The 11,770-nt window shown below is 40.8% G+C and overlaps 1 protein-coding gene across 1 annotated transcript in view; it reads right to left on the bottom strand.

Moving 5' to 3' along the window:
• RAB18 (RAB18, member RAS oncogene family) overlaps positions 1 to 3,185 on the bottom strand; it is a 29,247-nt gene extending 26,062 nt beyond the window's left edge. The window contains exon 1 of the mRNA XM_036842496.1: positions 2,928 to 3,185. Coding sequence (XP_036698391.1) covers positions 2,928 to 2,995 — 68 coding nt within the window. The 5' untranslated portion in view covers positions 2,996 to 3,185. The remainder of the gene's footprint in view (positions 1 to 2,927) is intronic.
• Between the last annotated feature and the right edge of the window lie 8,585 nt (positions 3,186 to 11,770).

The raw sequence follows: 11,770 nt of genomic DNA, 5'->3' as shown, positions 1-11,770 counted from the left end.
TACTCACAATTTAAGAATAGAAAGGTTGTGTATCTATACTCAGTCACCAAAGAAAATATTATTACAAAAACGTAGAACCTTGTTGAGTAGTAATAATGATAACACCATAATAACATAAATAATAACAATGGTATTGGCTATTATTTATTAAACATCGACAACGTGGCAGACACTGAGCCAGGGGTTTTTCTTGGCTTGTCATTAATGGTATTTTGTCAGGAAAGACAAGGGTGTAAAGCAACAAATTTTAACACAGGCTTCGAGTATAAGGCAGCAGATCTTAGCCAGGGGTAACCTATTAGCTCGAAATGTATTCTAAATTCTATGTGTACATTTCTCTAGGCAGGGAGTCTATTTCTCTATTAGATTTTGACAGGAACCCACAATCTGAAAGTGATTAAGAGCCACTGCTCTAAAGGATGTATGTTTAAGCCTTCATATTTTCAAAGTTAAAGGAGCAAAATACTCTCCATGCAGAGCTATAGGTGGAAGGAGACCACCATTCCACTTGGAGAAGACCAAATCTGTAATTAATCAGTGCGATTATAACTAACATGCATTTCTCAATTTACAAATGAAATTGGTCAAAAAGGATGGGATATAAGGGGCACAGGAGGGACAGCAACTTAAATAACAGAAGGTCTCCATAATCCGTCCCAGTTTCTGAAACACCTTGCTACTTCTTCACTTCACTATGGCTAGCCACGGAATCAAAGACTATTACACATTTAACATGTGATAGGGCCTGAGAGATTTCTACCCAACCTCACTTTTCGAACAAAGAAATGAAGGCCTGGAGTGTCTGAGTGACAAAGGTCACACAAGAGGCAGCACCAGTTTCATCATTCTCATCTCCTGGCTCCTCTGACACATGCTCGTTACACTCCAAGTGCGAAATAAATGGGAAAAATAACCTACTAGTTTGAATTAGTTAAGATATCCTTTGTTGTGCAATGATATCTCAACAACACAAGTGATGTATCACTTCCACTAACTCTAGATTTATAAAGAAATAGAAACCACTGGTGAGAACAACCCTGTAAGATTATATCCATGACAAGTGTTTTTGTACTTACCTTAAAAAGCATAGGCTTCTAAAGAGTCATTTATTCTCATCTTATCCAGAAAGTGTTCAAAGTTTTTTCCATAGCACATGACATACACCAAAAATGTATATCTAGCCAGAAAAATAAGCCAACTTTCTCGTTAAATGCAATCCTTTCTTGAAAGAGGTAAAGGTGTTAAAATTTTGCAGTGAGTAGTTGATAATTCACCACTAACTATTGAGAAAAAGTCTGGAGCATATTAGATCCAAATAAATTTGTTTGAGGGGAGGGAACCAAGGGAACCAGTAAATCCACTTAACAGATTTTACTCCAGAGGAAGAACTTCAATTATGTGAACACTGCACTGCAGTTAGCCTTCAAGTAATCACCCATCTAATACATCTAGAAAAGGTGCCAATCAACCATGTTTGGGGCTGAACCACATGAAATGACATTCAACCATTCCTAACTTCAAAATCAGCAATTTCATATGTCTTAACCTAAATGAGGGTCATATCTCAGGTCATATCTCTTTTTTTTTAAAGAAAATGGTCACAAGGCCAAGGAATTCCTATTAAGACAATGTTTATATATTACCTAGCTTTTTAACCCTCAAATACAGTAGATGGTGATCATGAAAATGATTTTATTCAGCCCTTTAAGTAACACACACACACACAAATCACACTATCTTTTTAGCCCATAGTGTTTCATTAATTTATTCCTTCTTAGGTACAAATCCCTCACTCTAACATGCAGAGTACATTAAATGAGAGAAACTATGAAAATGTACTGTCATGCTTTAAAAACACATAAAGTTTCAGAATATATTTACAGAGTAAGGTTTCAAATACTCAAGTATTTTAAAAAAATAAGACTTCACGAAGTAATGTGAAAGATAAGTTTATCAGGAGGTATAGCTAAAATATGAAATTGCCTGCAGCTCCTGGAATGTGGATATTATTGGAAGATCAAAGCAGCGTAGAATACAAGAAGCTCGTAATCATATGGCGAGGACACCTTCACTGGAGAACTTTGTCCCAGGATGTGGATGAAATCACAGCCCTCTTGCAATACGCCTCAGGCTCCACGTCTTCCCTTATACTCAACTCTAACTACTGTCAACGTTGTTTCCCCCCAAGAAAGCGTCAAGAAAGAAGACACACATGCTAATGTGTTCTTTTACCTCTACATGATGCGGCACAATGACAAGTAACAATCACACTTGATTTTCAAAAGCGGCCCACAGCTTAAGCTCTACCGCCTTAGACTAAAGTGAATTATTTAAGCAATCAGAAGACTGAAGAGTTCTTTCACAACGGACTCATTTTCAAAAAAAGAAAAAAGAAAAAAAAGCGGCTGCGGGGTGCACCATAATAGGCCAGGAATGCGACCTACGGCGTCGCGAAACTTCCCGTGCAGAACTTGGCGTATTCCGAGGCAGGCCGACCGAAACCCCAGCGGTAGAGCTACACCTCTCAACTCGCGGGGTGCGGGCAGCCTGGCCCCGGGGCCCAGAGGCCTCGCCCTCGGCCGGACTCGGGCCCAAGCCCGCCCGCCGCGCCCTAGGCTCCTCTACAGCAAACCGCCGGCCGGGCGGCGGCCCCGGAACTGTTTTCCTCTGAGTGCGACAGGAGGCGAAGCGATCCAGGGAGCCGGGCCTGGCAGAGGCCGTGGACCGGGCGGCGGGGCGGCGGGGCCGCGGGGCGGGGCGGCGGGGCCGCGCAGCGGGGAGGCCCGGAGGCCGCGAGCGGAGGCCGCCCCAGCCCGGGCCGCGCCCGGCCGCCGCCGTTTACCGTTCCCGCCGCGGCCCAGGGCACAGCGGCTCCCGAGGCGGAAAGGGCCCCGCCACCCTCGTCACGGCCCGCAGAGCCGCCTCACCTGGACTTGCCCACGCCGCTCTCGCCGATGATGAGGATCTTCAGGGTGGTCAGCACGTCCTCGTCCATCCTGACCCTGCTCCGCTCCGCTCACAGCTGGCCGCCCCGCTCCGCCTCTCAGCCCTTCCCCAGGGGGAGCTGCCGCGCATGCGCCCCGCCCCGCCGGGGCCACCTTCCTTTCACACCGGGTGTTTAGGTTGCAGGAGCCCCGCACGCCCGGGTTCCGCCTGGAGGTAGCTCTGCGTCGGCGCAAACCCAAGTCCCAGGCGTCCTTCCGGAGAGGGCAACCCCTCCCTTGCGCAAGCGCAGAGGGAGAGCGCCGGGTGTGTTTTCACCCGGTTCGCAGGCCCTTCCCCTTCTCCAACCCTCACTTAACCGTCCTTCCTTGGTGCACGTACTCGGAAGAGGACTGAGTCAGGGGAGTATGGTGCTCTTTGATGTCAATAGCTGCTCAAAACAGCTGCATTGCAGTGGCAAGAGTCTTCTGCGCGAAGGCAGATTATCTTAATTTTAGGTCCCAGCCACCGTATAACCGCTTTGCATTACCTAGACTTCTGAGCCTGTTCCCCTCAGTCAGCACAATTATACTTCTTCGAACAAGACCGGCGTCTTAGAATTGTTATGAAGATTAAATGAGTTAATTTCTGATGGCACTTTGTAAACTCAAGTGCTCTATAGAAGGTGTGATCTGGTATTATTAACTTCCTGGCTGTTTGACAAATACCCTTCACACATCACTTCATATTCAAAGAGAAATGTAAACCTCAGGTAGATCAGGTGCATACAAACCTCTGGTGGTGCTACTCAAACCAACTGTTACTCATAAGAGCTGCTACACCACAACTGCAGGAATTGTATGTACATGCTTTGTCTTCTTGGCAAGCTATAAATCTTAGTGAGGGCGCCAAACCTCATGTATAGTAACTAACAAAGTGCCTGGTACATGGCAGACACTAAATAAACATTAGCCTCCCATCTTCTCTTCTTTTACCTGCAGCTAATGCCAGATACAATAGATATTTAATTAAAGAATACATGTTAATAAAATTTAAAATAAATTAAGGAAATAATCCCTTTAAATACCTGGAAAAGCTCTTGTGTTAGATACCCAAATGGCTCCTTCACCTCCTTCAGGTCTTTGCTCTAATGTTGCCTTCTTAATGAAGCCTTCCCTGTACACACTACTCGAAATCTGCAAATCCTTCCAACATTCCCTATACCTCTTTTCATTGTTTTTCTGCATATACTTACTGCCCTCCAATATATATTCTACTACTTTGTTCACTGTCTAATCTTCCCCAAAGAAAAGGGAAGCTTCATGAAGGCAAGGATTTTTTTTTTTCTGTTTTGTTCGTTCTACCCTCTGTGTCTAGAGTAGTTTCTGGCATATAATATGTGCTAAATAAATATTTGTTAAATGAATTAATTGAATGAACATTCTTCCATTCCTAACTTTGGAAGGTGATGTCAACCAGGCAAACTCAACCTCAACCTCTCAAAATAGCACTTGAAACCTCAATCAAGACTATCCAGCCTACTTTTGGCCATGGCATCAAGAGCTTATTAGTGAGACTCACAATATTGTCAAGTTCTCCTGCTCTGGGGCAGTGATTCTAAAAGTGTAATCCCCAGATCCCTAGAGATCCCCTTCAGGGACATACACAAGATCAAATTATGTTCATAGTTATTCAAGATGCTGTTTACTTTTTTCACTCTGGTTCTTTGATACTAGAGTGGAGTTTTCCAGAGGCTATATACAGTGTGATAGCAAAACAGATTGAAGGCAGAACCAGATCTTAGAATTCAGCTATTTTCTATTAAGCCAGACATTAAAGAGATTTGCAAAAACGTAAAATAGTGCCACTTTTTCACTAATTTTTTGTTTTAAAATAATTATTTTCATAAACATTTCTATTAACTAGTAATAGGTTTATTATGTTTTAAGATGGTTTAATACATATGTTTAAAATTTTCTCAGTTCTAATTTGAATAGTAAGTATGAATAATCATCAGCTCTTTCAAGTCCTCAATAATTTGTAACAGTATACAATAATTTGTACAACCAAAAAGTTTGAGAACTGTTGCATGGCACAGCTGCCAAGATGTCTCCACGTGGGTCTGTCCAGGTGCAGAAAACCAAGCTAAACATGAATCACCCTGACGTCATCGTCTTCTCCTCTATACTAGCTTTTCCTCCTGATTTCCTTTTTAAGGAATGACATTAACAGCCGCTCACCTTCCTCAGCCTCACTACCCACATCCCTTAAGCATCCTGAAATGTATCCACTTTCTTCACTTCTACCATCGCTGCTAACGTCAGGTCACCACCTCAGTTTCTTGCTGGATCACCTGCCCTGTTAGCTGCCCAGCTGGCCTTCCTGCCTTCATTCTTCTCTCCCCTCGGGCTCTTCTCTACCCTGCAGCCAAAGTGGCACTGCTAAAGTGCAAACCTAGTCCAGTCATCCCACCTTCTTTATGTTGCTCGCTGCCCTTCCAAGTATTTACTATTTTATCATAAGCCCTGGTTATCCCTCCAACCTCATCTCTTGCTATCTCATGCCTTGCACTCTGTGTTCTGGCCAGATTACACTTTCATATTTTCAGTGAGCCGTGTTTTCCTGTCTCCAGGACCTTGTCATTCCTTCTGCCTGGAGTCCTCTTCTTTCCTCCGTCCCCAGCCCCATCCCTGCACATACACACACTTTTGCTTGGGCAGCTCCTACTCATCCTCCATGTTCCAGCTTTTGGATCTATTTCTCTGGAATGATTTCTCAGGCCTCCCAGGTCAGCATTACATTGTGTTCTGATAGTGTCCTATACGTCTATTGTGGTATGTACTCCACAGTATTGTAATTGCTTGTTCTCCTACCAGAATGTGTGCTTCTTGAAAGCAGAATTGATTAGTGTCCTGTTCGCTGTTCTGTCTCCAGCGTGCAGTGCAATGCCAAGCATAGAGTAGCTGCTCAAAAAATATTTGTAAATATAAAAACCTCAAATCAACTTCAGAAATTTAGAACAGTGAGGCCTTCTTATTTATTTGTTGCTTATATGGGTTGGAGTGTCTCTTGAATCTCTGTCTTGAACATTAGGGGAAGGAAAACCTCAGTAACTCTTAATGCACAACCATTGCCAGGTATTGCTAGAAAGGAAGCAAGCATTCATGCACAGGTAAGGCAAGGTAGTATTTTTTGTGCTAAATAGGTGACACAGAAAATAAGTGCTCCAGAAATTCAGACAAGAGTAGTTGATCACTGAAGCTTAGGGCCACCAGAAAAGGCTTCAGGAAGGAAGCAGGACTTGAAAAGGGGTACAGTTTAGACAAGTGCAAGAAAGGGGGTACCGCTTCAGGCAGAATGAATCTAGCATAAACAAAGGCATCAGGACTCTATGTAAAACATAACCTTTTCGATGGATAAATCTGGCTATGTACAGGAAGAATTAGGGAACAGAAAGGAGTAAAGACATTTTGGACAAAGAATGTCACCTGCCATATCAGTAAACAAAGGATGTTGCCACCACCAAGCTGTCAGCTACTGCATCCGCCCCCAGAGGTGTACCCTGAGGGGGCTCAGGATCGATCGGAAAGAATAGGATACTGACACTAGATAGTTAAGATGCATATCAAAGGAATGATTTCAATAAGCCCAGACTCTTGCATCTTCCCACGCATAGAAAAAATGTTAAATCCATTAAATTGAGATGTCTATTTCTTTAATTAGCAGTAATCTTTTGATGTTTGACCACCTGTTTTATGTTTTTTTCCAAAAACTCATATATATGCTGGCTCTTTGCTTACCTCTTTGGAACAGTCCCTCAGAGCTATCTGAGAGACTGTATCCCTGGCTTAAGTCCTCTGTTAAGTCAACCAAATAAAGTATAATTCTCAACTTTTAGGTTGTGCATTTTGTTTTTAGTCCACAGCATGGAGACCTCATAGGAAATTAGGGGAAGACCTGAATGTGGTGGTGATGGGGGTTGAGCACTGGAAATGGAGGGATATACACAAACGACGCGAGGAATAATTGCCTCACGCTCAGCGAAGGGTGAGGAGAAGAAAAGGGTGAGAAAAATAGCAAGAATTTCTCTACTATTGGAAGTCTCAGTGCCACCAATGAGCAGGCAAACTTATGACAGAAATGGTGAGGAAAATGAGTTACATTTCAGCCATGTTGAATTTTATGTGAAGGTGCACCTTGGAGGCAAAATTTTTCAGAACCCTTTTAGAGCTGTGCTTCTGAAATTCAGGCCAGATAGCAAGACACCAAAACCGAAGAATCAGGAAGATGACATTCCTGGCCAACAGTCTGGCCTGGGGAATCTGTTTCCATATGCACTGTTTTGTTTTGTTTTTAACATCTTTATTGGAGTATAATTGCTTTACAATGTCGTGTTAGTTTCTGCTGTATAACAAAGTGAATCAGCGATATGTATAGATACGTATACATATATCCACATATCCCCTCCCTCCTGAGTCTCCCTCCCACCCTCCCTATCCCACCCCTCTAGGTGGTCACAAAGCACCGAGCTGATCACCCTGTGCTATGCGGCTGCTTCCCACTAGCTATCTATTTTACGTTTGGTAGTGTATATATGTCCATGCCACTCTCTCACTTCCTCCCAGCTTACCCTTCCCCTTCCCCATGTCCTCAAGTCCATTCTGCACGTCTGCGTCTTTATTCCTGTCCTGCCCCTAGGTTCTTCAGAACCTTTTTTTTTCTTTTAGATTCCATATATATGTGTTAGAATATGGTATTTGTTTTTCTCTTTCTGACCTACTTCACTCTGTATGACAGACTCTAGGCCCATCCACCTCACACAAATAACTCAATTTCATTTCTTTTTATGGCTGAGTAATATTCCATTGTATATATGTGCCACATCTTCTTTATCCATTCATCTGTCAATGGACACTTACGTTGCTTCCATGTCCTGGCTATTGTAAATAGTGATGCAATGAACATTGCAGTACATGTCTCTTTTTGAATTATGGTTTTCTCAGGGTGTATGCCCAGTAGTGGGATTGCTGGGTCATATGGTAATTCTATTTTTAGTTTTTTAAGGAACCTCCATACTGTTCTCCATAGTGGCTATATCAATTTACATTGCCACCAACAGTGCAAGAGGGTTCCCTTTTCTCCACACCCTCTCCAGCATTTATTATTTGTCAACTTTTTAATGATGGCCATTCTGACCGGTGTGAAGTGATACCTCATTGTAGTTTTGATTTGCATTTCTCTAATGATTAGTGGTGTGGAGCATCCTTTCATGTGTTTGTTGGTAATCTGTATATCTTCTTTGAAGAAATGTCTGTTTAGGTCTTCTGCCCTTTTTTGGATTGGGTTGTTTGTTTTTTTGATATTGAGCTGAATGATCTGCTTGTATAATTTGGAGATTAATCCTTTGTCAGTTGTTTCGTTTGCAAATATTTTCTCCCATTCTGAAGGTAGTGTTTTCGTTTTGTTTATGGTTTCCTTTGCTGTGCAAAAGCTTTTAAGTTTCATTAGGTCCCATTTGTTTATTTCTGTTTTTATTTCCATTTCTCTAGGAGGTAGGTCAAAAGGGATCTTGCTATGATTTATGTCGAAGAGTGTTCTGCCTGTGTTTTCCTCTAAGAGTTTTATAGTGTCTGGCCTTTCATTTAGGTCTTTAATCCATTTTGAGTTTATTTTCGTGTATGGTGTTAGGAAGTGTTCTAATTTCATTCTTTTACATGTGGCTGTCCAGTTTTCCCAGCACCACTTATTGAAGAAGCTGTCTTTTCTCCATTGTATATTCTTGCCTCCTTTATCAAAGATAAGGTGACCATATGTGTGTGGGTTTCTCTGGGCTTTCTATCCTGTTCCACTGATCTATATTTCTGTTTCTGTGCCAGTACCATACTGTCTTGATTACTGTACCTTTGTAGTATAGTCTGAAGTCAGGGAGTCTGATTCCTCCAGCTCCATTTTTCTTTCTCAAGGGTGCTTTGGCTATTCGGGGTCTTTTGTGTTTCCATACAAAATGTGAAATTTTTTGTTCTAGTCTGTGAAAAATGCCCTTGGTAGTTTGATAGGGATTGCATTGAATCTGTAGTTTGCTTCAGGTAGTATAGTCATTTTCACAAGGTTGATTCTTCCAATTCAAGAACATGGTATATCTCTCCATCTGTTTGTATCATCTTTAATTTCTTTCATCAGTGTCTTATAGCTTTCTGCATACAGGTCTTTTGTCTCCCTAGGTAGGTTTATTCCTAGGTATTTTATTCTTTTTGTTGCAATGGTAAATGGGAGTGTTTCCTTACTTTCTCTTTCAGATTTTTCATCATTAGTGTATAGGAATGCAAGAGATTTCTGTGCATTAATTTTGTATCCTGCTACTTTACCAAATTCATTGCTTAGCTCTAGTAGTTTTCTGGAAGCATCTTTAGGATTCTCTATGTATAGTATAATGTCATCTGCAAACAGTGACAGTTTTACTTCTTTTCCGATTTGGATTCCTCTTATTTCTTTATCTTCTCTGATTGCTGTGGCTAAAACTTCCAAAACTATGTTGAATAATAGTGGCGAGACTGCGCAACCTTGTCTTGTTTCTGATCTTAGAGGAAATGGTTTCAGTTTTTCACCATTGAGAACGATGTTGGCTGTGGGTTTGTCATATATGGCCTTTATTATGTTGAGGAAAGTTCCCTCTATGCCTACTTTCTGGAGAGTTTTTATCATAAATGGGGGGGGGGGGTTGAATTTTGTCAAAAGCTTTTTCTGCATCTATTGAGATTATCATATGTTTCTTACCCTTCAATTTCTTAATATGGTGTATCACACTGATTAATTTGCATATACTGAAGAATCCTTGTATTCCTGGGATAAACCCCTCTTGATCATGGTGTATGATCCTTATAATGTGCTGTTGGATTCTGTTTGCTAGTATTTTGTTGAGGATTTTTGCATATATATTCATCTGTGATATTGGCCTGTAGTTTTCTTTTTTTGTGACATCTGTGTCTGGTTTTGGTATCAGGGTGATGTTGGCCTAGTAGAATGAATTTGGGAGTGTTCCTCCCTCTGCTATATTTTGGAAGAGTTTGAGAAGGATAGGTGTTAGCTCTTATCTAAATGTTTGATAGAATTCGCCTGTGAAGCCATCTGGTCCTGGGCTTTTGTTTGTTGGAAGATTTTTAATCACAGTTTCAATTTCAGTGCTTGTGATTGTTCTGTTTATATTTTCTATTTCTTCCTGGTTCAGTCTCAGAAGGTTGTGCTTTTCTAAGAATTTGTCCATTTCCTCCAGGTTGTCCATTTTATTGGCATATAGTTGCTTGTAATAATCTCTCATGATCCTTTGTATTTCTGCAGTGTCAGTTGTTACTTCTCCTTTTTCATTTGTAATTCTGTTGATTTGAGTCGTCTCCCTTTTTTTCGTGATGAGTCTGCCTAATGATTTATCAATTTTGTTTATCTTCTCAAAGAACCAGCTTTTAGTGTTAATGATCTTTGTTATTATTTCCTTCGTTTCTTTTTCATTTATTTCTGATCTGATCTTTATGATTTCTTTCCTTCTGCTAACTCTGGGGTGTTTTTGTTGTTGTTCTTCTTCTTCTTTCTCTAATTGCTTTAGATGTAAGGTTAGGTTGTTTATTTGAGATTTTTCTTGTTTCTTGAGGTAGGATTGTATTGCTGTGAACTTCCCTCTTAGAACTACTTTTGCTGCATCCCATAGGTTCTGGGTCATCATGTTTTCATTGTCATTTGTTTCTAGGTATTTTTTTATTTCCTCTTTAATTTCTTCAGTAATCTCTTGGTTATTTAGTAGCGTATTGTTTAGCCTCCATGTGTTTGTATTTTTTACAGTTTTTTTTCCCTGTAATTGATATCTAGTCTCATAGCGTTGTGGTCGGAAAAGATACTTGATATGATTTCAATTTTCTTAAATTTACCAAGGCTTGATTTGTGACCCAAGATATGCTCTATCCTGGAGAATGTTCCATGAGCACTTGAGAAGAAAGTGTATTCTGTTGTTTTTGGATGGAATGGCCTATAAATATCAATTAAGTCCATCTTGTTTAATGTGTCATTCAAAGCATGTGTTTCCTTATTTATTTTCATTTTGGATGATCTGTCCATTGGTGAAAGTGAGGTGTTAACGTCCCCTACTATTATTGTGTTTCTGTCAATTTCCCCTTTTATGGCTGTTAGCATTTGCCTTATATATTGAGGTGCTCCTATGTTGGGTGCATAAATATTTAAAATTGTTCTATCTTCTTCTTGGATTGATCCCTTGATCCTTATGTAGTGTCCTTCTCTGTCTTTTGTAATAGTCTTTATTTTAAAGTCTAGTTAGTCTGATATGAGAATTGCTACTCCAGCTTTCTTTTGATTTCCATTTGCATGGAATATCTTTTTCCATCCCCTCACTTTCAGTCTGTATGTGTTTCTAGGTCTGAAGTGGGTCTCTTGTAGACAGCATATGTACAGGTCTTGTTTTTGTATCCATTCAGCCAGTCTATGTCTTTTGGTTGGAGCATTTAATCCATTTACATTTAAAGTAATTATCGATATGTATGTTCCTATTAACATTTTCTTAATTGTTTTGTTTTTGTAGGTCTTTTCCTCCTCTTGTGTTTCCCGCCTAGAGAAGTTCCTTTAGCATTTGTTACAAAGCTGGTTTGGTGGTGCTGAATTCTCTTAACTTTTGCTTGTCTGTAAAGGTTTTAATTTCTCCATCGAATCTGAATGAGATCCTTGCTGGGTAGTCATCTTGGTTGTAGGTTTTTCCCTTTCATCACTTTAAATATGTCCTGCCACTCCCTCCTGGCTTGCAGAGTTTCTGCTGAAAGACCAGCTGTTAACCTTATGAGTGTTCCCTTGT

The sequence above is a fragment of the Balaenoptera musculus genome, chromosome 2 (genome assembly GCF_009873245.2).
Source record: "Balaenoptera musculus isolate JJ_BM4_2016_0621 chromosome 2, mBalMus1.pri.v3, whole genome shotgun sequence".
Classification (NCBI taxonomy): domain Eukaryota; kingdom Metazoa; phylum Chordata; class Mammalia; order Artiodactyla; family Balaenopteridae; genus Balaenoptera; species Balaenoptera musculus.
This window is presented reverse-complemented; position numbering and strand designations above follow the sequence as displayed.